This window comes from Gymnoscopelus microlampas (assembly GCF_963454915.1).
Source record: "Gymnoscopelus microlampas genome assembly, chromosome: 1".
Lineage (NCBI taxonomy): Eukaryota > Metazoa > Chordata > Actinopteri > Myctophiformes > Myctophidae > Gymnoscopelus > Gymnoscopelus microlampas.
The window spans coordinates 42,087,554-42,114,625 of NC_139962.1; the positions used below are offsets into that span (position 1 = coordinate 42,087,554).

The 27,072-nt window shown below is 41.8% G+C and overlaps 2 protein-coding genes across 3 annotated transcripts; one reads left to right on the top strand and one right to left on the bottom strand.

Annotated features, from left to right (window-relative positions):
* Positions 1–2,776: 2,776 nt before the first annotated feature.
* Positions 2,777–11,827, top strand: LOC311052234 (saccharopine dehydrogenase-like oxidoreductase). Its single transcript, XM_084067110.1, has 12 exons — positions 2,777–3,185; positions 5,811–5,923; positions 6,758–6,838; positions 7,115–7,244; positions 7,554–7,603; positions 7,746–7,876; positions 8,101–8,218; positions 9,093–9,212; positions 9,683–9,739; positions 9,886–9,997; positions 10,207–10,288; positions 10,504–11,827. The coding sequence occupies exons 1-12, from the start codon at positions 2,987–2,989 to the stop codon at positions 10,592–10,594; spliced, it is 1,284 nt and encodes a 427-aa protein (XP_083923236.1). The 5' UTR covers positions 2,777–2,986; the 3' UTR covers positions 10,595–11,827.
* Positions 11,828–11,942: 115 nt separating this feature from the next.
* gcfc2 (GC-rich sequence DNA-binding factor 2) lies at positions 11,943–26,534 on the bottom strand. Of its 2 annotated transcripts, none has more exons than XM_084066908.1 (18): positions 26,144–26,534; positions 25,563–25,682; positions 24,706–24,870; positions 24,129–24,383; positions 23,935–24,035; positions 23,727–23,854; positions 22,930–23,113; positions 22,626–22,749; positions 20,338–20,377; positions 20,056–20,147; positions 19,474–19,673; positions 18,517–18,646; positions 17,599–17,720; positions 17,406–17,482; positions 16,518–16,584; positions 12,778–12,921; positions 12,494–12,630; positions 11,943–12,305 (listed from the first exon to the last, which is right to left on the bottom strand). In XM_084066908.1, exons 1-18 carry the CDS (start codon positions 26,454–26,456, stop codon positions 12,161–12,163), a joined length of 2,544 nt encoding a protein of 847 aa, XP_083923034.1. In that variant the 5' UTR covers positions 26,457–26,534; the 3' UTR covers positions 11,943–12,160. The 2 variants fall into 2 exon arrangements, with proteins under 2 accessions (XP_083923034.1, XP_083923033.1); XM_084066907.1 differs by having other exon boundaries at positions 11,945–12,305; positions 23,935–24,038; positions 26,144–26,524.
* Positions 26,535–27,072: the final 538 nt, after the last annotated feature.

A 27,072-nucleotide genomic window follows, 5' to 3' on the forward strand; every position in this document is an offset into this window, starting at 1 on the left:
AAACCGGTTATCGTGGACCAGCGCCGGGCGTTGGTTAACTTTTCCTGTGGGCTCTGTTCGTTCAGGGCCCTCTCACGTGCCGGCCGGACCAATCACATGCTAAGCAGACACAAAGAACTGAACATGCCAAGCGAGAACCCGGGACGTGGGAGACAGCAGGTTCGGGGGCGTAAGCACCGGCGTTGGACCGTGGAGGAGGTCAACGAGCTACGAGTTGTTATGAACCGTCCCAGAGATACCTGGTCGTGGAAGTCCGTGGCTAAAGACCTGGGGCGGGGGAGGACGGAGGAGCAGGTGAGGGGTAAGGCTTGTAGCCTTGAAAAGGCTGACCGTGCGAGAGGCGGTCGTCCCCCAGTCGTGCTGGATGATGAAACACTTGTCCAAGGGCTGAAATGTCCTGACACAATTCCGTTACAGCCCGGGTTGATGAAACAGGCGCGTCGACGTCTTGTAGAAGACGCGGGTATTGATGGGGTCAGACTGGGGGAAGACTCCGACCTCTTTTTGAAGATTGAAGAGTGTTCGGTGCGATCCATTGAAGCCAAAGCTAATTGGCTAATTAGTAGCCTGGGGTCTCCGCCGAAACAGTTGCGTCGCCAGAGAGAGATAAGTGGAGAAGTGCCTGGCAGAAGGGGCAGTCGCCTGCAAAGGTTTCACCGCCGGGTGTTTCTGAGGCGGCTGTACCACTCTGATAGGAAGCGGTTAGCCAAAACTGTCCTAGACGGGGACAATGTTATCGGGTGTCCGATACCCATGCATGGAATACATCGTTTCTACCAACATGCTTGGGGACTAGAGCGACCGTTTCTTGGACTGGGCCATTTCCGTTCCTTCGGTGGGGCTGACAATACTGTCCTCGGCGATTTGATCTCGGGTGAAGAGGTTCACTCTTGTCTCCAGCGCATGCAGAATGGCAAAGCGGCCGGTCCCGACGGTATCACTCGTTCCGAGTTGCTTCTATGGGACCCTGACGGCTCGCAACTCGCGCACATCTACTCGTCGTGGTTGGTCGCTGGCTATGTCCCCCAGTGCCTGAAGCGGTGCCGTACGACGCTTATCCATAAAAGTGATGACCCCGCCAAGCTAGTCCTACTTGGCAACTGGAGGCCCATTACCATCGCCTCGGTGATTATCGGTCTCTTTTCCCGTATCCTCGACGGGCGAATGAGAGCCGTCTGCCCCTTACACCCTCGACAGCGGGGGTTCATTCCCTCGTCTGGCTGCTCGGAGAACTTGATGTTACTCGAGTCAGCGTTAAAGCGTTAAAGATGTACGACGAGGGTCAGGTGTGGGGGAGGGACAACACCAGACATTGAAATGAAGGTGGGTGTGAAACAGGGTGACTCCCTGTCTCCCCTACTTTTCAATCGAGCGGTTGATCCATTAATCACCACTATCGAACGCGAAGGGCGGGGATTCTCCTTCGGGGATGTCTCCGTGGTGGCGATGGTGTTTGCTGACGATCTAGCATTGTTTAGTGACTCAAGGGAAGGCATGCGGAGAAACTTGAACATTCTGGGGGCTTTCTGCCAACTTACCGGCATGCGGGTTAACGCCGGTAAGTGTCATGGGTTCTTTATCGAAAAGAAGGGCGGCCGGCTCACCTACAATGTTAACACCGATTGGGCCTTTGACGGTGAGCTGTTGCACCTGATCGATCCTGCTGGTTACGAGAAATATCTCGGCCTCAGAGTGAGCCCGCTTGACGTTTTTTCGGCTCCGGCCTGCGAAGCCTCGATCTCCGCGTGGAGTGACAGGATCGGCAGGGCCCCCCTCGATCCCCGAATGAAGTTTGATCTGTTGAACCGCTTTGCCCTACCGAGGGTTCTTTACGCCGCGGATCACATAGGCACCGCCCCCACACCCTTGAGGGATGTAGACAAGGCTATCCGGGTCAGAGTGAGGGAGTGGTTCCGCTTGCATCAATCGTCTAGCAACGGGATCCTCTACTCAAGCAATTCCGATGGCGGCATCGGCCTCTTGCAGCTCCGCTCGGTTGTCTCTGCAGCCCAGGCCCGCCGAGTCTTCCGACTCGGGTTGTCCAATGACATTATCCGGAAGGTGGCTCGCACGGTTATTGGGGCGGATAAGTTGAGGCAGTGGTGGCTTAGGGCTGGGGGAATATATATATATATTTTTTTTAAATGTTTTTTTCTTTTCTTTTTCCCCCCCAGGGGAATATGTTCTGTAGATATTTTTGTGCAGGATGCTCAAGATGGAAGGCTTGAAAGGGTTAATGTGCATTCATCCAAAAGGAAACAAGTTCCACTATTGTAGAAAGCAGATCTAATGCATTTGATTTGATTTGATTTCTGTGCATGTACAATATCACAGTTTAAAGATTATGTTGTTCTGGGCAGGAAGGGGTTAATATTAAAAAATGCATACATATTAAATCTAATGCACTGTACACATCCACTTACATGGATACACACTGTAGAAACCAAATTTAAGCATTTAGATCAAGTATTTTGCATGAAATACCATAGAAGTCTATTTTGGGTGAATTTTTAGTGTTTTGGGCATTAAGGGGTTAATAATAAAAAATGCTCAAGGGATTTCACTGGGCACCCTCTTGAATCCTTAAGAGGGGACCCCCAGCAGCAAGAATCAGTTGAGAAAAAAACTTTTACCGACGAAACCACGTTCAGCCAAAAATCACCCTTTGACTCCCGGACTATAACCTTATCGTCAGTAAAACAAATACAAGAGTACAAGAATCGCTGGTGGCGAACGGTCCGCGAAAGAAATGGGGGTGAGCGTGTTTTGGGGCGAGTCTTCCGGTTACCCTACCCAGCTGTCATGATTAGACTCCATACTGTGTCTCTAGTCTGCTGTCATTCTGTAGTATTGGTCCACCTCTCCATGACACACTCCTATCTCTCCCTTATCATTTAGTGGTCCTGGTGCACACACTGCAGGACAAACTCCTCTCCCTCTGTTGTTCTGGTGCTTTGAGAGACCCGGCTATTAGCTTGCTGCTATAATGGCGAGTGTTGAGATATCAACCAGCAGACCGTATCATATCGTTATTTTCGGAGCCTCTGGTTTCACGGGACAATTCGTGGTCGAGGAGGTGGCTCGGACCGCGGCCGAGGGTCCGAAGGGTCACCTGACATGGGCCGTGGCCGGCAGGAGCAGGCAGAAGATGGAGAAAGTTCTGGAGCAGGCCGCTGCAGCCTTGGGTATGTTGTATTGCAGATGCTTTGTATTGTTAAACAACGCCTTAAGCTGTGAATACAGCAACTTTTGTTTATCTTATTGAGGTTAACAGTGAACAGTGAACACACCTATAACATAATACATTGACGATTTAATACATTTACTCCAGACAGCCAGTGAGCCAGAGCAGCTGCAATAGTGTCATTTCAAATTCAACCTTGTAGATAATCCAGCTAAACTAGTAAAACCAGAACTTTCAGTAAAGGGGCTTGCACACAGAGCAAAAAAGGAGTTCAGACTAGAGTTAGGATTTTACAGTATTTGAGCCCTACTGGGCTGTTACAGTGCAACTGCAAACGTTTCAGTCCTCTGGTGCTGACAATTGGCTTCTTGCGTGGTCAATCAAGCCCATATCATTGACTACCATGGTGCTTACGCCTAGTGACCTATACTTTACATAGTGACTCAATATGCATTTCTCACTTCGCACTGAGGAAAGTCCAACATGGACTGAAACTTTTGGTATAGCCCTGTAAGGTCTCAAAAAATAACTCCTGATTCTGGAATCAGGAATATTTTGTTCTGTGTTGGAGAGTCCTTGCTGCAAGTAATTTCCCTGCCTATTGCACCAGAGAGGAAGACAAATAAAGGGAAGAGATTGTGAGGCTCTGCTCAACCCATGCCAACCATAATGGTTACTTGACATGAGGAGGACTTTGACCATCTGTACCAATCTCCAAGTACACATGAGTTGACTCCTATGAACAGAAATAAAGTCAGAAATGCGTCACTGTGCGTCTTAAATCAATATTAAATTAAAGGGGGTGTTAGTGATATTCCTTAAGTGTTATTGCTCTATATTCCAACTGCCCCGTCCATAGGAGGGTATTCCGTGTACAGTGGGGACTTCATGTCTTTGTCTTGTGATATGTTGTTTTTGTTGTCATGTTGTTATGTTGTTTTTGTTGTGAACAGACCTTGTGAAGACAATTTTCCCCTTGGGGACAATAAACATTATTATTATTCCCATCATTGGATGGGAACTGTTTATTAAGTAACAGCCTGGTGTTACTAATCAGAACTGGAGAGAAAACTCATACAAAGTAAAGGATAGTCAAGTGAAAAGTGAAATTGTAAGTGATGAAACACAAAAATAAAGCATGGAAACTATTAAATTGAAGCTGATAAATGGGTTCTCTCTCCTGAGTCCTGATTATGAAATTGTTGACCACCTGAAAATGTATTTTCTGTTTATTAAAGAGCTGGGGAGACCCCTGTTACTGAACAAACCTTCTATCGCAATGATTACTATTATCGAGCGTTAAAGTCCTACCAAGGTGGCCATACCACCCATGACCAAAATGTGCATTTTAAAACAAAATGCCAGACTCAAAATCATTTTATCACTCTGAGTACTTTTAATGAACTACAGGCTTGGGCTGTTATGTGGCCCTCACATCTAGAGTTAAGGCCACAATGATGTATATATATACAATACTCATAACATGTCATATTAAATGTCATATTAAAATAAATGTTGTTATACAGTAGGGAGTTTATGACCCGGTTACGGTATAGTAGTTTAAGGCCAAGCCGTCAGTATGTTGGGTAATTTGGGCCAGGTCGTCAGGATAGGTAGTTTAAGGCCAGGTCGTCAATATACAGTAGGTAGTTTAAAGGGCTGTCCACACAAAGTGCTATTTACTATATATCTTTTTCAGCATAATAGTTATGGTGTGGACTATGGACTCAGCCTTCCACTTTAGTTACAATGATTTTTAAAACGATAACATTATAGTTATAGTGCTTGGCTGATTAGGCTAAATCATCAGTATAGGTATTTGAAGGCCACATTGTCACTATAGTTCGTTTAACACCAGGTTAGGGTTGTTTAAGACCAAGTTAGGGTAGTTTAATGCCAGGTAGTTTTAAGACCTGGTTGTCAGTCAGTATACTTTGGGTAGTTTTAAGACCAGGTTATGGTAGATTAAGGCTAGGTTAGGGTGGTTTTACAGGACGTCAGTATAGGTAGTTTAAGGCCAGAATGGGAGTGGTTAAATGTGACATCAGTAAAGGCAGTTTAAGGCCAGGTTAGGGAGGTTTATCAGGGCTATAGATAGTTTCTGGCAAGGCAGCATTTGTGCTGTCATGTCACTAGGGTTTCCATGCAGAGGATTAGATAGTTTTTTTATAAGTCCATTTCCCCAGAGAGAAACAACAGCTGGTAGAACAATGCCCCTCATGATGAAAGGACAGCATCATGTATCCCAGTCTTACTAGCTGAATCCATGTTAATAAACAAATGGAAGCCAAGTAGTGGCGATAACGTTGTGGGTGGGTTATTGTCCAGTCGAACCCACTCACCCACTGTCCCACTCACCTTAAAGTGGAGATATTGGCGCAGCTGTTTAAGCCATGTCATTTATTTATTTATTTACACTTGGTTTGTAATTATATATTGGTTGTGTATGGTTATTTTTGTTTATCTGGACTGTGAGTCTGTTTTAAAGATTGAATTGAGGTTTATATCTAGCTTGCAGCTTCTTCGCATATTTGCTAAGTCACTTATGGTCAGGCTGTTATGTTCCAGTGTGTTTGATTGTTAAATTGAATCTTCTATGAATTAACATAACTACCTTCTTGTGTAGGTAAACCAGAGCTGAGATCTGGTGTGGACATAATTGTTGCTGATGTGGGAGAACTTGACTCTCTGGCTACCATGTGCAGACAGGCTGTGATTGTTCTCAACTGTGTAGGGCCAGTAAGTATCCTAGCCATCTCACTCACACACACACACACACACACACACACACACACACACACACACACACACACACACACACACACACACACACACACACACACACACACACACACACACACACGCACATCCACAATCACATTCACAAAGTCATACTCTCATTCTCTCTCACATCCTTTTACAGCCTCACCCCTCTCACCAGCTCTCTTTGTCTATCTCTCATTCTGCCCACACACACACACACACACACACACACACACACACACACACACACACACACACACAGTAGCTTTCATTCATTATGAATACAATAAGTCATATTGTTTAATGTTAGAATGAGAAGCAGATTTTCAACACAGCGTAATGTCCCATTCACTACAATCCACTGGTTTCAAACTATTGCACATATTATTCTGGCTTTAGCAAACCGCTATTTGATCTCTGAACAATCTTTCTCTGTTGTCAATGGATAGAAAACAAACCTGTGAATATGTGAATTTTGTTTAGTGTGGGTGCTTTTCTAAATGATTGATTTGACCAATTTGATGAGTATTTTTGAGGTCAAGTCAAGTTACAATTCGTGATTTTAGGGACTTAACACAAGTGCAAGTCTCAAGTCTACAGCTGTGTGCATCCCCCATAATTGAATCTCCACGCCAGTTTTGCATTGTCCAGCCAGTTTGTCAAGGTTACTCCAAACAAACCCTACTGAAAGACAGAACTTTGTCTAAATATTTAGACATAGTAGTTAGAAATAGTACTTAGATAGCTCTTAAGACACTTTACACATGTTAAGATTTGTGTGTGTGTGTGTGTGCGTGTGCGTGTGCGTAGTACAGGTTCTTTGGTGAACCAGTAGTAAAGGCCTGTGTAGAGAATGGTGCGCACTGTATTGACATCAGCGGAGAGCCACAGGTAAGATATTACTACTGCACTCCATCGTAATATGCTATTGATTTACATACAATAGTGGTTTACACAGCATGTATCCTTTCATTAGGGCACAGTAAAATATTAAGTGTTAATTGAACTCTGAGAGTGTACAAAATGTAATTTGTAAATGTGATTCATGTGTTCCATGAATATGTACTTTGATCTAAATCTGGTTAAGTTAATATAAGGGATGCATTGAATTTCCTTTTATAAAGGGTGTGTGTGTGTGTGTGTGTGTGTGTGTGTGTGTGTGTGTAGTTTCTAGAGGGTATGCAGTTGAACTACGACAGTCAAGCAGCTGATAAGGGAGTTTACATCATAGGAGCTTGTGGCTTTGACTCCATCCCAGCTGACATGGGGGTTATCTACACCAGGGACCAGTTCAAAGGTACATACCCTCATGCTTGCAGACTTGGGACTTTTCCAGTGAGGCAACCTCAGAATATATATTTTGCTGCCCTCTACAGGCTGCTTTCAGTACAATTTTAAACATTTTTGGTGAACAGAGCCAGGGTCCAACTTTGTTAAACTATGAAGTCCCTCTCCCTCTGGAATCCTCTGACTTGGGCACGCAGAAGAATAGACAGACGTGCACTGACTCTCTGATAGAAAAGTAATCCTATAGCTGTACAAGACAAAACCTTGAATTATATGATGAAAACTTGACTCACTGCTCTGTGTCTGTGTGTGTTATCAGGAACACTGACAGCAGTGGAGAGTTTCCTAACTGCCAGCTCAGGTCCTGAGGTAAGTGAGATGAAAGTAACAAGATCTGCCCGCTTTAAAAATAGAGCTGATGAAAGAGCAAGACATTTGATAGAAACAAAAGATTTTATTAAAATTGTGATGTGCCAATATCCACGTCTCTCTGTCTCTTTCTCTCTCTCAGGGTGGTTGTATCCATGATGGAACATGGCAGTCGGCCATCTACGGTTTTGCTGACAGCGGCAAGCTCCGTAGCCTGAGACGAAAGTTTAACCACAAGCCTCTTCCTGTTGTTGGCTCCAGAATCAAACGCAGGTAAACAAAAACATAAAGCCACTGTTTTCTTCAAATAAGTTGTGACATTAAATGGCAGAACCTTTCATTGAACAAGACATTTCCACAATATCACAAATATCTGGTTCAGCATTCAAATGTTAATCCTGAAACATACTGTGAGTAATAACATCTGTTGATTGTGTATGCTTTGTTGGAATACATTAACGTGTGTGGGTGTGGGTGTGTGTGGGTGGTGTGTGTAGGAGTGCCCTGTTCTTCAGTAATGAGATCGAACAGTATTGTGTTCCCTTCATGGGAGCTGACCCTTCTGTGGTGAAGAGAACACAACGGTTCCTGGTCCAGGAACATCAGGACACACCAGTCAGTCTTTCACCCACTCTCTTATTGTTCCTTCTGACTTCACAGTCTCTTCTATTTTTCTTATTATGCAACTTCACATATATATAGCATATCATTATTTGAGAATAAAGTGTTGTTTTTATTGTCAGAACATGAAAAATGTAACATAAAATATTGTATTTGTCTGATGCTATTACATGTGCAGTGAAATGTTGGTGTGGCTGTGGCAGACTCCACACCAACACACGTTTGAATGAACATAATCATTCTAGACTGAATTAGGAGTCCTGGAGTGGTGATGTAGATTTGAATGGATGTTAATGCCACATTAATTATGACATGTTAATGGTACATATGGAAGCATAATGTCTGAACACTGTGTTGGTGTCTGTGCTTCTCCACTGGACTGTAATTGGATTTAGGTCAAATATACCATGTGTATATTTAACTCAATGCCCCATCTAAACGGGTTAAAACCTGAACTGAATCTGAGCTGCTGCTGTAAATCCAGTTTCAAAAGAAAATGTATGATTCTCTACAGCAGGGGTGGGCAACTTTGATGATGGAGAGGGCCACTATATTTCCACACTCACTCTAGAGGGACACATTGCATATACTGTCAGGCAGACGACTCTTGTCTCTGTATTTCAACTTTTTTAGTAAATGAATGCCGTACTTCGCCATTCTATGTCACACAAAAGTAGAAAAAATAGCCTATCTACAAGCTCAGAACTGCAACGCGTTTTGTGCTTGTAGATCTGCAATGTTTGCTATTTTTTAATTGGAATCTTGATTTTTTTTGTGAAAAGTAGGTGGCCCCCGGGCCGCCAGTTGCCCATGTATGCTCTACAGTATCATCCAATCCTAATAATATGTTATTGACTATTAACACCAGGTCCAGTATGGAGCGTATGCTGGCGTTGGAGGCCTTGGTAACATTTTCAAGATGATGTTTGCTGGTTTGATGTTCTGGTTCCTGGTGAAGTTCAACTTTGGACGCGACCTACTCGTCAAGGTAAATGAGTCAAAGGCGTGAAATGTGAAACCGGTGACCATAAATCTTATGATAAAGTGGGACACTGTCTGAATGGGAAAAACGTATATTTTTGCTAATAAAAAAAAAAGAGAATTTCTGAAAATGTTTTACACAAACCTGTACGGAAATCAAACTGAAAACATTACCCAGATTATTTTCAAGATTGATATTTTTATTGAATAATCGATATATATTAATTAGATCTCATATGGACCAAATTAACGTGATGAACATTTTTGCCATAATCGTTCAGCTATACTTAGGAGTGAAAAAAAGGAAGATTTCAGTTTTCTTTTAATTATTATATATTTTTGTTAATATCGCTATGCTATGTACTCATTACAGGTGAAAAAGGGGTATACTCCAAAAGAAAGAAATGCTATTGTGTCCATAGAATGAGACTATGTAGGAATAAGAATCAGAAAATGATTTGAATCCTTCTCTTTCAGTATCCGGAGTTCTTCTCCTTTGGTTTCTTCTCCAAGGCAGGGCCAACCAGAAAACAGGTAGACTTTTTTTTTTTTAATGTGTCAGTGTTGCTGAGTTAAGGTGTGTTAACACACACTTATCATTGTGTGTTCCATGATCTAGTGTTGTAATTGTGTATTTGAGAATTTGTTTGGAAGTAACGACTTTTTTTCCTGTGCCTTAGATGGAGGGATCTTCCTTCCAGTTCGCGTTCTACGGAGAAGGCTACACCGAGGGACAGGACCCCTCACAGGGAAAGCCCAATGCCAAGATCCGCACATTGGTCCAAGGACCAGGTAACTTGATTTAATAATGCAGATGACGTTAGATGTATAGCCTCTAGCAGTTACTCGAAATACTCAAACTCAAATCTGGGAGGGGTTTTGAGAACATAACTATAATGAAAAGTAGCAGGCCAACCTAATCCATATTAATAAAGTTGAATACTTATCTATCTTTTTAATGTATAATTGATGCAATGATTTTTGTTATTGCTGTGATCCAGAGGCTGGATATGTGGCCACGCCTATCGCCATGGTTCAGGCTGCACTCACCATCCTCAACGAACCCTCCGCCCTGCCCAAGAAGTGAGTTTACACACGCCTATCAAACTACGAGACAATATTCATGTAAAGGTTATTTGGAGGTGTTTGTGCTGGATGGTTTGTGTACTATTGTTGTATCACTAAGTGTCTTTCCTCTCTCCTCCTTGTCTGTCCTTCTACCGTCCTACCCCTTCCTTCATCTTTCACATCTACCCACCTCATTTCCTTCTCCATTTCCATTTTGTACTTCTCTTCAGGGGAGGAGTTTATGCTCCTGGAGCTGTCTTCTCCAGAACCTCACTGATCGACCGTCTCAACAAACATGGCATCCAGTTCTCCGTCATATAATGTTCACTCCAAGTTTCCTTCAGCACTTGACGGCACATTTGGGGCCAGTAGAGAAGACCTTACCAACGACGAGCCATGAAAAGACAATATCCTCTTTTATTGGTCGGAAACTGACCAATCCCCATTACTGGTCAGAAATTAACCTATCCTCATTTGTCCTGAACAGCATATTAACCCTCTGCTTGTCAGGCACAACACGGTGTGTTCTACCCCACAAATTAATTATTGGGCTCAAATTGTTGGCATGGCTTGTCTGGCCCTAGAAATCATGACATTCAGTAGAAAATACAAAGCCATACTGCTTTCTTTACCTTCACTAGCATTCCTAATTAAAACCAATGCAGAACAACATGAGAAATAACAGAATAAATTATTAAATGATAAGGTGTCCCTTTTATTCTGTTTATTGATGTTGTGAAGTGATCCGTAGATGAGGGCTTGATCTACAGTTCTACACAGTGAGATTGGAATAGTGGGGGGGGGAGGGTAATAAATGTTGAACTGACACTCCAGTCTCCAGACACTTCACTCAATTTCCAATTTAGTTATTTAATGGTTTAGACTACTGATTCTATCAGGCCTAGAAAATTGTGGGGTGCGGGAATGCTGTCTTCTAAATATTGTTTCCGAACATTGCACTTGTATAATTAAATGTAGCCTGGCTTTCCCCACTGATAGTTGTATTCTGGCTTTGTAGAATAGAGCTCATTCTACTGTGTGTATGACAATACAGCTGATTCTGCTGTGTTGGATTGAAACGTGAGAAAAGAGCTCATTTTACTGTGTATAGTAGAAACATGCATAGAAAAATGCACAGAAAAGAGCTCTTTCTGCTGTGTAGGATAGAAACATACATAGAAGAGAGTTCATTACTGTAGGATGGCATCAGCTCATTAGAGGCCATTCTACCATTTTTCGGATGGAAGCATTTAGCACTAGCCTTCCAATTAGATTTATTTTTTAATTTCATTAACTCTCCATCAAACCTGCTCAAAAGACTGTACAAGTAATTCAAACTGGCTTTCTTTGCTGGGCATTTAGCAAATGTATGAACTGTGCATATTTGATTTTTAAAAAGAGCTTGTGGCTTATCAGGACCAGAATGGTTTGACTGTCACACACCAGAGAGAGTGTGTGTGTTTTGCGCATGTACTAGATTTGACAATGTTATGTGTGGGTTTCTTTGGCTTGTTTTTCTTTGTCTGGTAAATAAAGACAACTCCATTGCTTAAATCTTTGTATTGGTCTATAATTGGTCACAGTGGTTCATAGACACTTAGGAGTCCCAATCCAGAATGACTTAAGTTGAAACATGTACTTAGATCAAACCCCTTGTGGTCCAGATACGAGGGCTGTACAAAAGTTACCCGGACCCATTATGATGACGAACACAATTAAAGTTTTCTTACACTCAGAAGTTACAGACTACCAGATGTTTAAAATGATTTAATATTTATTCAAAAATAATTTGAGGAGTAACAAATGGCATTTGCATCTTATGTACAGAAAGTAGGCTTGTACTATCAACAAGACAAGACTAAGGTTGTGTTCCCAGTCATATACAGGTTAAGAATCTGTTAATTGTTCATCTTTGTTCAGCAGCTGCTGAGAGTAGACCATTTCTTGGAAGTTGTACTTCTCTGCAATAGTCTTGATACTGTCAAAGGAGCGGATTCTGTTCAGGACCTGCAGGATTTTAAGCACCGTCGACCTGTAAGGGAGAACCGAGAGTCACCAGTCAGCTTTGAGTTTCCACGTCATTAGTGATGTTAGAATTAGGAAGACAATAGGTTTTATACTATGCCCTATGCGTGTAAGGATATAAAAGTGTTTGTCTATGTATGGTACAGTATGTAGTAGTATGGTCTTCATTCACTCGCTGCAAAGAGTGTGTTGTACCTAATAGCAGGATCTTCAGACGACTGATTTTTGCAGACAGAGTGTGCAGTCTGAAGCATGAAGTCACTGAGAGACTGCAGTTCAGGCAAACACTCACTCACTTCTACAAACCAAGACCCTGGTAGACTGTCTGCTATCTGAGAGAGACACAGAGAGAAATAAAGATACTGTGAAGGGGAACAAATAGCGAAAAATATTGAATCTACAAGCTCACAACGTGTTGCATTGCAATAGACATGCACACCCACTCACACACACACACAGGGTGAAATAAAGTTGTGTACCTTGCTGAGTATGTGGACGGGGTTTGTCTGGCTCTGGTTCAGCAGAATAATCATCACGCGTGCATTCAGCAGTTTGTTTAGCATCAGGTCCTTCAACACACTCTCAGGGAGGATCTGATCCCATAACCTCATGTTCCCCAGGAGCTACAAAAGAATACACACACACACACAATACAAAATATTACACAGTACACACATACCTTACGCCATACTATCAATACACATATATTACAAAATACACATGGTTCACCATAATACACATGTAATACCCACATGACTTCAAATATTTGAATGGGTTTTCACTGTAGTTAATGTGGTAGTCTCACGCAGCCAGACTTTCGGAGATCTCTTGCCTACTGAGACATCCGGTGACATCTGAATTCAATAAATGGGCTAAAAGTGTCTGGAAACAATTAGCAAATTTATAAAATATCAGCTTCACAGAACCAATGCAAAGACTTAAGGGACGTTCCTTCATATGGGATGGTATAAGATTGATTTTTTAGGTTTCGAGAGCCTATCAGGCTTCGAACCCTATTACATCTGTAAGAGTTCATTATTCTTCCGCCGGTTTTGCCAGTTCTGGCCTAACCGCCTGGTCACTTCTTATGAAATTCGGCAATATGGTAGAGGGCTATGCCAAACGGCGAAAACCCGAAACTCACAACCATTGGCCAAAGGGTGGCGCTGTAGCACTCAATTGAAAATGCCAACTTTGAACAGGTACAGCTCATGCCCTGTTCGACCTACAGCCATGAAACTTCGATACACACATGCGTCTCCTCATGCCTAACAACTTTCACTGTTTGACTTTTGACCTCTGACCTTTAGATCTCCCACCATTTCGAATTCTATGAAAAGCAGTAAAAAGCAGTAAAAAGCCTACTCCTCCTGGGATTTATGAGCAATCTGTACGAAACTGTATACACATGAACTTTGGACCAATGCCGACAGACGTAACCAAGCGGATTTTCCATAAGTGAAAACGTTAAGCTTTTATAAGCCAATGAAAATTGCAGCTTTTTTTAAATTATTCATCTGCCCCTAACACATACATGCAGACTCACATTTGTTTGACACTTTGCAATATTGTAGAGGGTCCTTCCAAGTATCACTGAAACCAATCTTACTCCAATTGGTCAAAGGGGGGCGCTATAGCAATTTTTTGAAAATGCAAACTTTAAACAGGCAAAAGTCATGCCTCGTTTGGCCGACAGCCGTTAAACCTGCTTACACATGTGCCTTGACTCATGAGGAACACATGTATCACTTTGACCAGTAAGCTCTGCCCTTAGATTGTCTGCAATTTTGAGCAGTTTGAAAAACATTTAAATCCAGGATTTCTGAGCAATTTGCATGAAACTGTGTCAAATACATGTTTGCGGCCCTTTTTCACAGGTTCAGGTGTGTTGGTTCAATAGCTTGATCGCTTAATCATCTGCCTTGAAACCATAGGGTAGCCGGTTCGAATCCCACCTCAGGTAGACTTAATTATAATTGCATTGCACACAACATGACTATATCAATGAATACATGTGCAATTGTTAAAGATGACGAGAAATGCATACTTGAAAGTAGTTATTTTCAATGTATGACGTACTTCATTCGCGCTTTTGTTTTGTTTTGTTGGATTCTCCCTTTTCACTGTCTAAGGCTGTGTATTGGATAGCTCCACCAGTAGAGTGTGAGTCTCATGTGCCGAAGGTCCCTGGTTCGAATCCCACTTATTACAGTTCACATTTAAATTGCATTGTACAAAACATGACCCTGTTAATTCAGACAAGTGCAATGTTTAGACAATAACACGAAATGCTTTTGAGAGTAGTTTTTTTTTATGTATGACATACTTTCTTGTGAAAATAGCCGATCTACAATCTCACACCTTTTTAGATAGCAACGCGTTGTGAGCTTGTAGATCGACTATTTTCCACTAGTTTCCATTCCGAAATATATTGAGCAGTTTGAAAAACATTTAAACCAAGGATTTCTGAGCAATTTGCGTGAAAGTGTGTCATGTGTGTGAACTCCCTTTTCACTAGTACAGGTCTGTTGGCCCAATGGCTTAATCATCTGCCTTGAAACCACAGGGTTCCTGGTTCGAATCCCACGTCATGTAGAATTCATTATAATTGCATTGCACACAACATGACTGTATCAATGAATGCATGTGCAATTGTTAACCAGTAAACTCCGCCCTTAGATTGTCTGCAATTTTGAGCAGTTTGAAAAACATTTAAATCCAGTATTTCTGAGCAATTTGCGTGAAAATGTGTCATGTGTGTGAACTCCCTTTTCATCAGTTCGGGTCTGTTGGCCCAATGGCTTAATCATCTGCCTTGATACCAGAGCGTCGCCGGTTCAAATCTCACCTCATGCAGACCTCAACTCAATTGCATTACACACAACATGACTGTATCAATGAATAAACATGCAATTGTTAAATGAAACGCTTATTGAGAGTAGTTGTTTTCAATGTATGATGTACTTCATTCCCTCTTTTGTTTTGTTTTGTTGGATTCTCCCTTCTCACTGACCAAGGCTGTGGATTGAATAGCTTGATCAATACAGTGTTAGTCTCATGTGCCAAAGGTCCACGGCTCAAACCCCACTTGTCACAGTTTACATTTAAAATTGCATTATGCAAAACATGACCCTGTTAATTCAGACATGTGCACTTTGCTCTTGCTCTCTCTCTCTCTCTCTCTCTCTCTCTCTCTCTCTCTCTCTCTCTCCTCTCTCTCTCTCTCTCTCTCTCTCTCTCTCTCTCTCTCTCTCTCTCTCTCTCTCCTCTCTCTCTCTCTCTCTCTCTCTCTCTCTCTCTTCTCATCTCTCTCTCTCTCTCTCTCTCTCTCTCTATCTCTCTCTCTCTCTCTCTCTTCTCTCCTCTCTCTCTCTCTCTCTCTCTCTCTCTCCTCCTCTCTCTCTCTCTCTCTCTCTCTCTCTCTCCTCTCTCTCTCTCTCTCTCTCTCTCTCTCTCTCTCTCCCAGTCTGCCACTCTCTGTCTGTCTGCCAGTCTGCCACTCTGTCACTCTGTCACAGTCTGTCTGTCTTGCCTGTCTGCCACTCTGTCACTGTCTGTCTGTCTGCCAGTCTGCCACTCTGTCACTGTCTGTCTGTCTGCCAGTCTGCCACTCTGTCACTGTCTGTCTGTCTGTCTGTCTGCCAGTCTGCCACTCTGTCACAGTCTGTCTGTCTGTCTGCCAGTCTGCCACTCTGTCACTGTCTGCCAGTCTGCCAGTCTGTCTGTCTGCCAGTCTGCCAGTCTGCCACTCTGTCACTGTCTGTCTGTCTGCCAGTCTGCCACTCTGTCACAGTCTGTCTGTTTGTCTGTCTGCCACTCTGTCACAGTCTGCCAGTCTGCCAGTCTGTCACAGTCTGCCAGTCTGCCACTCTGTCACTGTCTGTCTGTCTGCCAGTCTGCCAGTCTGCCACAGTCTGTCTGTCTGCCAGTCTGTCACAGTCTGCCAGTCTGCCACTCTGTCACAGTCTGCCAGTCTGCCACTCTGTCAAAGTCTGCCAGTCTGCCACTCTGTCAAAGTCTGCCAGTCTGCCACTCTTGTCACAGTCTGCCAGTCTGCCATTATTCTCGAAACCGCTAATTGCTGCTTGCAGCTATATTTTACTACTGTTTTTCTCCTGCGTCCAAGCCCATTTATTGAATGTTAGATTTCCCCAGATGTATCAGTACGCAGAGATCGTCTGGCTATGCAAGACTATTCATGTGACAGTGTTGAACAAACCTTCACAGCCGTCCACAGCTGCCGGTCTCTGAATCGACACTGAGGAGACATTAGGTCCTCCAGAACGCTGCAATGACAATAAAACACATGTTAGTTAGTTTAGTTTATTTTGATCCACATCAACAATTTCACCAAACGTACCACACTATAATCCAACAGTTCCTGCTGATTGATCAAAAAGGCATAGGCTGAAGCTCAAAGCTTATTTATGCCTATCCTTCCTACATGTTTTTTTTTTTTTTTTTTAACTTATTTACATAATTTATAAAGTTCATATTTTCTGAACACTCAAATTCTTCGTAATTACAGTCAAGATGTTACATTGATCATTGTAATCAAACACTCAAAAATATACAATACACCCATGTCTTCGTTCTTATACACATATATATGCCTGAATGCGAGCATATACTGATATACGCCCATTCAAATCTCATACCGTCGTTATACACATATATATATCTGAATGCGAGCATATACTAATATACACCCATTCAGATATCATACTGTTATACACATATATATATACCCGAATGCGAGCATATACTGACACAAAAGAGTAAACACAGTGGCAGCTGTTAAAATTAATTAACCACATGAAATCTACTGTCCCTATTCTGGGACGAGGCAGGCTTCATCAAAAATGGCAGATCTACAAGGTCACAACGCATCAAATTATGACTCGTTGTGAGCTTATAGATCGGCTATTTTCAACACGAGGGTTCAGTGGTTAAATACATGTAAAGAGAAGACTACGTTTGGAGTTGATAAGAAGATACCAAAGTAAAGATAGATAGTCAGGGAGCATGAGCGGCGCTCCAAAATCAAAAGGTCACCAGTTCAACTCCCATGCTGCCCATGTGTGACGTAGAGAGAGAGATGACTTACTGTTTGGGGAACAGTGGGATGAATATATCTTCATCAACACAACTTCTCAGTCTGCTGACTACAGCTTGAATAAACACCTGTATGACACACACAAATAAACATCGTCAACACACACTGTCAATACACAAACACGTCATCAACAAACACATTGTTAACACACATTCAGTAATAATGTGAGACAGACATGTCTAACCTTGACTGGTTTGCTCTGCTCTCCCTGGAAGACAGAGAAGTCGTCCCTCAGACTGTGACAGACATCAGACAGACAGACGGACTGACGGTGAGACAGAGGGTCCCACACCAACTCCACATAGGCTTAGGAGGAAAAAGACAGATACAGAGAGAAGTCATATAAAAAGACAGGCGAGTGATAGTGTGATGTTTTATCTTGAGTCAGATCAAACATCTTAAATACTTATTGCAAATATGGCACTGATGCTGACACTGGTATTTTTATCAGGTCGATGCCAGACTAAAATAATCATACTCGCCATTAGTGAAGCCTGCCGATGGTCGCATAGTAATTGGTTACTTTGGTTGTCATGCAGATGTACAATATACAGATAGAGATGTCCACTCAGACACTGATTGGACCATAAGTAATGATTTTAAGTCAAAATTAAGCCTTGCCAAAATGCCAAGCCATGTAGCCAGGTAGGATAGGCATGAGCCTATTTCCTGTTTCTGTAGCGTGAGGCGGCTTGATGTACAAGTACATCCTCTGGGGACTTACCCCAAATCCAACCCTTGATGCTGAGTGCTAAGCAGGGAGGCATTGGGTCACACTTTTTATAGTCTTTGGTATAACCCGGCCGGGGAATTGAACCCTGACCTCCCAATCTCTGTCTTCAGTTTCTCAAAAAAGATACATTTAAAAGGTAAACGCTAAAAGAAAATATAATTATTTGTAAAATGCTTGTACTGGTTATCGCTATTATGAAGTAAGTCCTATCGGTGCACCATTATATGGTACTCAGTGTGTGGTACATGGTGTAAGTGAGTGAGTGAGTGAGTGAGTGAGTGAGTGAGTGAGTGAGTGAGTGAGTGAGTGAGTGAGTGAGTGAGTGTGTGAGTGTGTGTGTGTGTGTGTGTGTGTGTGTGTGTGTTTTACCAGTCATTTTGGGCAGTAGCGTCTTCTCTGCAACATTAGTGAATGTTTGTGTGTCTGTGTGTTCCTGGTTGAGACAGAACGACTCTACAGCTCCGTACCATGGCAATGCTTCAACGTCACCTATGCTGTCCTGACAAACACAAACACAGATACAATGGGCCTCTTGACAAAAAAAAAGAAATACAAAATCATTAAACATGAAGAGTCCCTGGATTTTGTTCCTCAGGTGAACCAGAAATATATTTTATATAAACCATATATAATATTAAAAAAATCAGATAAATTAACATTTGCAGATGCATCAGGTAAACCAGATGATGCAAATAAGCCATGTTGGACACATGCAGCAAAAGGACTTTCTCCTCAGTTCATTCTTTGATATTAAAATACTAGTCACAACAAATTTGGCTCTACCTTTATCAAGGTAATTGTGTGTTACACAAGCTATAACAACTCGCATTGTGTCAGGTGTGTGAAGGAGCTTTCAACCAGCAGTGTCTAAGAGCCCATCCAACAGCCTTTCAGCGTGTCTATGTTGAACACTGTGCACTCTGTGGCAGAGCGAGTGAGCACGAGGTACTGTTAATATGGTTTTAATCAGAGGCCTGATAGTCTTTGAATGTACTGAAATAGTTTGTTCTTAACCCATTTAGGGCGGGAACCCCTATTTGTAACTATACCTTTTAAGACGGGAACCCCATTTGGGGTATTTGTTGCTATGTACAGTATATAGCAACATACATGTTTTGTAATATTTTAACTCATTCAGAGACATTTACATGAGTGTTTTTTAAATAAGATGCGGTTTGGAACAAGTATAATTGATTTTGCAGAAAGAAAAATGCAATTCCAAATATACATAATGCCTTCCTGCATATTGCCAAACACATATCTTTTAATCATACCAAAGATCACAATTAAATTAACATTTGCAGATGTAAATGTTTGTGTGTGTACCGTCAGAGGGTTCCAGTTCATAATCTGGTGTCTGATGTGTGGGTTCAGCAGCTTTGGGAGGCAGAGGGAGATGTAAGCATTCAGGTAGGAGTCTGGATAAAAATCTCTCCACTCCTCAAAACCTCTCAGAACCTTCTGAACGTCACTGAACCCCTCCTCTACGTCACTGAACACCGACTGAGCACGCTGCAAGATGGCAACTGAGAAAGGAAAGAGACAAAAAAAAACATCACTACAATGGATTGATAAATAAATGGATGGATGCATATACAGATACAGTACATGGATAGATGGCTCGATAAGTGGATGGATATACAGATACATGTAAATGATACCTGGATGGTCGGATATATTCAGATAAATGGACGTATCGACGTTGGTAAATGATAACGGAGAGTTCACAAACCAACTCGGCTACAGAGCTTTTTTGTAATGTATTTGTAAACTATGTATGTCCATCTTTTAAAGACATGTTGGTGTTTGAAGCTTTCAAATACAACCACTTTGACAGCCCTATTGAATATACATCAATTTACAGATAAATGGATAGAAAGATTTAGAGCTAAACAAATGGATGGTGACCTCTCTTCCTATGAAGCTCCTCCTCTTCTTCTGATGAAGGCTGGGTGTCTTCGGGTGTGTCAACACAGGCTCCATCATCAGTAACGTCCTCTCTACAGCATTTAAACACATCATCATGACAAAAGGACAACATTGAAACAACATTTTTCTTTGTCATCATTTTCATCATATAAAAACTATAAATATGGATTGGAAAAGCTTTTCCCTTTTTATTTCCAACCCATTGACACAAAACTTGATCCAATGATCCAAGAAATAAATTCATATATTTGTCTCACTCACCTCTGACTGGGACCACCTCCACTCTGCTCAGCAGCACCATCTACAGATGAGAGACCGTCAGACACTACATCCAACAGTTCTATATGAACCTCTCTACAGTTTCACATTGGCATCCACTCATATATAAAGGCCCTGACACAACAAAATGACTATGTCCGGACTATTACAGACTACGTTGGGAGATCAGATGGAGAGACATCAGGGTTAAAAGTTACTTCTGCGAATAAAATCAGTTCTTGGCACGAGAATACATGAATGAATAACATTACCCCTCGCGATTGTATTATTCGTCTGCAACATTGACTAACATTAATAATTTGCCAAAAGTGAGTGTATGCCATCAAATATTGCATCCGAGAGCTTTGTAACTTTCTCTCTCTCTCTCTCGTGCTCTCCATCTCTCTCACACACCTTTTTAATTGGATGACCAACCCACATAGACACCTCACTACCACTGATGGCACAGTAGCTACACAGCACACATTGTACGACCGATTTTCAGCCACAGATGTTCATCAACAGCCTAGGGCTGGTGAATTAATATTCGAATATCAAATGCTCCTCGAATATGGGGGAAATATGTATATTCGAATATGAAAATTAATATTCGAATATCAAAAAAAATATTTAAAAAAATGTATGTTTATTTGACAGGGACAATACAAAAAAACAATGTATCAAGTTATAAAAACAAACAAAAGATATGTTTTATTGGATCCGAGCACTCGATACATTGTTTTTTGTATTGTTTCTGTCAAAAACAAAATTGAAAAATATAATAAAAAAACATAAATATATATATATATATTCGAATATCTGCCCATTTTTAAGACCAATATTCGAATATCATTTCTGAGGAAAGTTGACAGCCCTACAACAGCCTGACATCGGCTTGGTGTGTCACAGCCTTAAAGACACCGTTGACACACACTCAACTATAACAGAAACTTGCGTCGCCTCTCTCTCACACAAACAAACACACACACACACACACACACACACACACACACAGTTCTAAAACATCTTAATCTATGCAGCTTATACTTAGTTTAACCTTGTTTTAACATTAACATTATATATAAAATATAAAATAAACAATCACACCCTGTGTGAAGGTAGCGGCGCCTTTGATACATTATGTCATCGATATGTGTTTATAATGTGTTTATAGCCATGTGTCACGTAAAGCTTGACCAATCACTTTGTTGACGGGTCTGACCAATCAGAACGTTGACGGTGAACACGGACAAAGTCAGGTATAGAGCAGGATCGCGCCGCTAAAAATCACACCCAGTGTGAAGTGAGCGGTGCTATTTAAAAACAACAGTGGTCATCACAGTGATGGAAGCTCACTTAAAAAAAAAAAGTATTTTTTTTGAAGCGAGGGGTGCTATTTATGAGTTATTCATTTCGTCATGCGTCTCGCTAGTCAATATCACAGTACTGAGCAAAGGGTCTGAATACCAATCAGCCAATCACAATACAGCGAAAGACAAATTTTCACGACGGAAAGAAAAACTTTCGCTACGGATGGGTCCCAAACCCACTTATAGGAGCGGCTACACCGCTCAAAAAGCATAAAACAACAGGCACTATTTTTTACCATTCTTTTTTTGCCATCACGTCATGGCATTCAGCTGAAAAATCTTCTGGGAAGGATGCCCTTGTGTATCCTCACTAATAGTGTAACAATCGCCCTTTAACTTGTGAAAGGATAATCGTTAAGTAAGGGAAAAAAACTACGGAATCGGCTGGGTTTTAGCCGAATGAATTCATATTCAGATGCCACAAATTAATGATTGACAAATCAAATACTAAATAAAATGATTCACTTAGGGTTTACTGTCCCTTTCTCTCTCCCTAACAAAATAAATACACATTCTAACAAAAAATCAATAATGAACCCATCGCCCACAGTAATCAGAGGTCAGACCCATTACCCATTCTGTGAACTGGAAATGATCCTTTTAACAAATACTTCATAGATTCGAACATGTTGCATATATACATCAAATACACAATTACACATCATAACATTCATAGGTCAAGCAGGCTAAAATAATGTGCCTTTGTCACAATAGCTCCTCAGAGATTCCTCCTCTATCCTTGCTTGTCAAAGCAGAAATAAAGGCTTTGGGATGACCTTCGAAATAGCAGATCAGAATGACTTACGGTTCAAGTGAGGATCAAGGAGCAAGGAAATATCAATTAAGAGACTTGAGCTGTACCCCTAGTAAAGTCTTGCCTTTAAAAACATAGGAACTACATGTATGTCAGACACAACTCACAAGTGAGCTGCTGCAGGCGGCCAGCCTCCTCCCTGACAGTTTGTCGTCTGTTTGCCACCAGTGCCTCCATGTGGTCAGATAGGAGAGAGTGCAGCTCCACCTCTATTGAGTTGATCTCCATCACCTACAAACACAGTGACTCTTTTAGCTGTTCATCAATTATCCAGATTCAGATTCAGATTCCTTTATTAGCCATTGTGTAATACACATAAGAATTTGCTTTGGCAATTACATTGTTGTGCCTCTTCCAGGCAGTTATATTAACATTACAATGTAAATCTAAATTACAATCTATGTGTTCTACCTTCTCTTGCAGACACTCCACCAGGTTCTGACTGTAGACGTTCATCTTCTTGAAAAACTTCAGCTGTGCCTCTGAGGAGCCTCCCTCCAGCTTTTCTATAGAGCTTCTCGAACTCTCCGTATCTCCCTCCATCCTCCTTAACTCCGCCTGACGTGCACTGTGCACCTCCTTCAGAGATTCTAGTCTGGAGAAAAAAACAACAGATGAAACTGTAAAGACAAATTTATTTCATAATGTTAAACCGTCAAATAGAATGTTTCTCAATAACACTTGAACAAACAAGCGGGCAAGAATTGGAAGAAAGGATGGAAAGCACCTATTTCTGCCCTCTTGCACGGTTTCAACCTTTCAGTTTTGGTTTAACAGAGGGATAATTACACTTAAGAATATTTATGACCATGTGACCTTTATGTTTTAGATTAGGCATTTTATTCAGAATCAGACACCCAAATTCCCAGGTTCTCCCACGGAAACACTTATCAACTCTTTATTGACTCTCGATCCTAAGGCAAAAGATCAGATTTCTAACATTCACTGACTCATTCATTCTGTCAGTGAAGACTCAGCAATAAAACCTAAGGTCTCTTAGGAGTGGGAGTTGGGTCTGGGTTATATGAAACTATGGGAAAGAAATAGGAGGGGTGGGATGGAAGACTTCTTTCTTTTGAAATGTCGTTTTTTGTCTCGTTATGTCTAAAAGAAAAGTGTTTTGAAGATATTATTAAAATACTGTATATTAAATGTGTGAGAGCTGTTAAAGACGTTTTGAAGACATTAAATGCATTAAACATACTGACTTTGCATTGATTCTCCTCTTCATTGTGGAGATGGAGACAGGAGGCAGAGTCTCTGGGAGGTGGACAGCCGCCGATCTGGTCTTCCGTCTCTGCCTGCCTGTCCAACTGCTGTCACTGCCGGATGGACTCTGAGAGGAGATGAGAGGTAGAGTTAGAAACAGAACTTGTATTACTGTTTATGTCTTTGTTGAGCCATACGTTTCTTCACCTGTTCTCCTGGTCTTCTTTTGACTCCTTTCCCAATCTGCGTCTCCTCCCAGACTTCCTGATCCTCTCTCTCTGAGGAGTCACAGTCACTACCATCGCTGCCTCCTGAAACACACACTCAACATAAATAAAACATACACACTCTCCTTCTCTCCTCTTGATGTCTGTTAAGCTTTTCTTTATATCCTCTCTTACCTAGTTTCTCAGTAATTCTTTCCCTGATGCTTTTTGTCCGTGGAGCAAACTCTATCCTGCGCTCATAATCATCTTTCTCATTGTCATCATCTTCAACTTCATCTTCATCATCCCTGCTGTGGATGTCTGAGCTGCTACAAGGAGAGTTCTGGTCCTTCATGCCCAGGGAGATGAACTCTTTCTGGGCTCGAGCCTTTCTACGGCTCCTCCTGGCTGCCTGGATGTCTTTGATATCAGGGATGATTACTGTAGGTGCTGTAGGTGCGTGCAGACACACAAACACACAAAGTATTTGTCAGGATAGAATAATTGTTTTCACTTATGTCAAAATGCATTTATTAGTATTGTGTGTCATTAATCAAAAGTCTGTGCTGAACACAGACTTTTGACTAAATTGTATATTGTAATACACAAGCAGCATGCATACACACACACACACACACACACACACACACACACACACACACACACACACACACACACACACACACACACACACACACACACACACACACACACACACACACACACACACACACACACACACACACACACACACACACACACAACCATGCACCTTGTTCAGGAGCAGAGGTGTCAGAGAGTGAAGAGGCTGAGCTATAGGGAGTTGCTCCACCATCATCATCATCCTCCTCCTCCTCCTCCTCCTCCTCCTCCTCCTCCTCATGGATAGGGCACGGTGAATCCAGTCTGGAGGAAACAGCAATGGAACCAGCTCCACCTGCAGATGTCCAGGGAGCACAGAGAGAGAGGTTGGATGTGTGTGTGTGTGTGTGTGTGTGTGTGTGTGTGTGTGTGTGTGTGTGTGTGTGTGTGTGTGTGTGTGTGTGTGTGCGCTCTGTATAGTTAATACATATAATTTGTGCATGTGTGTGTTTGAGGTAATATACACACGCATTAAGGAAAATACAAATACACAAGCAGTTAATCTACTTGGTTGTCTGTTTTGTCGAAGTAGTCTCATGCACTATTAATGTGTTTGTGTTTATAATTATAATAATGTAAGATGGCACTGTAATGGTGATACGTCATGTCTGTCTTGTCAGTTGTTATCCTGTGGATAACTAAACTAGAAGTTACACTGGTGGAATCAAATGGAAATGGGAATATGTGTTTCACAAGTAAGAATATACTGTCGCTGTAGACAGACCACCAGTTACAGACACTACATGGATGTTCTGATTTAATCATAAGAGTAAGACAGCACAAGCAAATACAGGACCACCAGCAGCATAGCTGAAAGAGGAAATGAGGACATGTCACTCTCTCCTGCACAGACACACACCTGGCAGTCAACAGCTCCAACATAACCATATCCACCGGGGCACAACAAGTTTCCTTCACTTAAAATAGAGTTCAAATAATATGAATATAACAGAATCCATAATGTGCGTGCGTGCGTGCGTGTGTTACCAATGGCAGTGCTGTGGGAGTCCTCTTTTCTTTTGATTTTGATTTGATTTGACAGCTGTTGATTGAACACAACAGCTTTATCAGTTGATTTCCTCAGCTGAAACTCTGGTCCCTCAGCAACTGTAAGAAAACAGGTAACCATGAAGCTTTATCAGTCTTTATACATTAGAACCAGTGGTGGAAAGTAACTAAGTACATTTACTAAAGTACTGTAGTTACAGTACAATTTTGGAGGTATCTTTTACTTTACTGGAGTATTTCCAATCTTCAATCATTTCACTTCTACTCCACTACATCTCAGAGGCAAATATTGTACTTTTACTCGACTACAATGACTTAAAAACTTTAGTTTGTTACTTTGTGGATTTTGATTATTATTACAAATCACAGATTAACCACTTCAGCCCTACGCGTACTTAGGCTTTTTTTTATAAATAGCCGATCTACAAGCTCACAATGCGTTGCTTTTATTTGTAACAAGAATATTTCTACATTGTGGTATTGATACTTTTACTTAAGTACAAAATGTGAGTACTTCTTCCACCACATGCCCATTATTCTCTCTCAAAAAGCCAACAAACCTTCTTTATCCCCAGAAAAACTCAGCACAGCGTTCCCTTTCTTTTTCTGTCCGTCTTTCTCTTCACTTTGCTCTGTTCTTTCTGTGGTCGTGAGTCCTCTCTTCTCAGCACCGTCGTCTGGGTCGCTGCTGTCCGACTTAACAGGCGCCTCTTCCCGCTTGGAGCTGCAGGAGATGCCGCGGCCTGGAGGCCTGGACAGTTTATTATGAACCTGCTGTGTGTCTCCTCCTGCATCTCCACTCTTCTCCTCATCTTCATCACTGGATTCTCCTTTTCTTTGGCGAAAGTTTCTCCTGGTTTTCTTTTTGAACATGTTGTGCACCCGCTGCTGGTAATGATCACAAAACAACGTGTGTGTTCTGTTGTTATTCTGAGAGTTTTCTGAAGCATAAGAAACGTAATACGTTAGCCAGCGTTGCCAGATTTTGTGAGAGAAATAAGCAGCCAGGTCCAACGTGTCGTCACCACGGGGGGCGTGGCATAGTAGCTGCAGACATACTTGTGGGGGTCAATGTTAAAGATAGGGTAAGTGATTTTCTTTGGTTAAAATAAGTGTTAAATAGCTCTATATTCTGAGAGTACTCATTGCTATAGAGTGTTTGTTCAGCTCTTTATAAAACAGAAAATGCATTTTCGTTTCAGTTTCAGTTTCATTTCCAATTTTATCCAATCAGGATAGAGAACTCAGTCAGGATATAGATTAAACAAGTGAAATTGGAAGTGATGACAGTGACACTAAGAAATGAGCAGGCAAAATATACCAATTATTTGTTTACCAATTGAGACTGGACGCACAGGTGATTGTTTCACGCAATCAATTCTCAACCTGTTGTTTTGGGGTGCGCTGGTTTCAGCACACCCCAACCCCCTCTTGTGTGTTGGCTGGTGAGGCGCGTCCTAGCGAGACCTGATAGAATGGGTTTCATTGT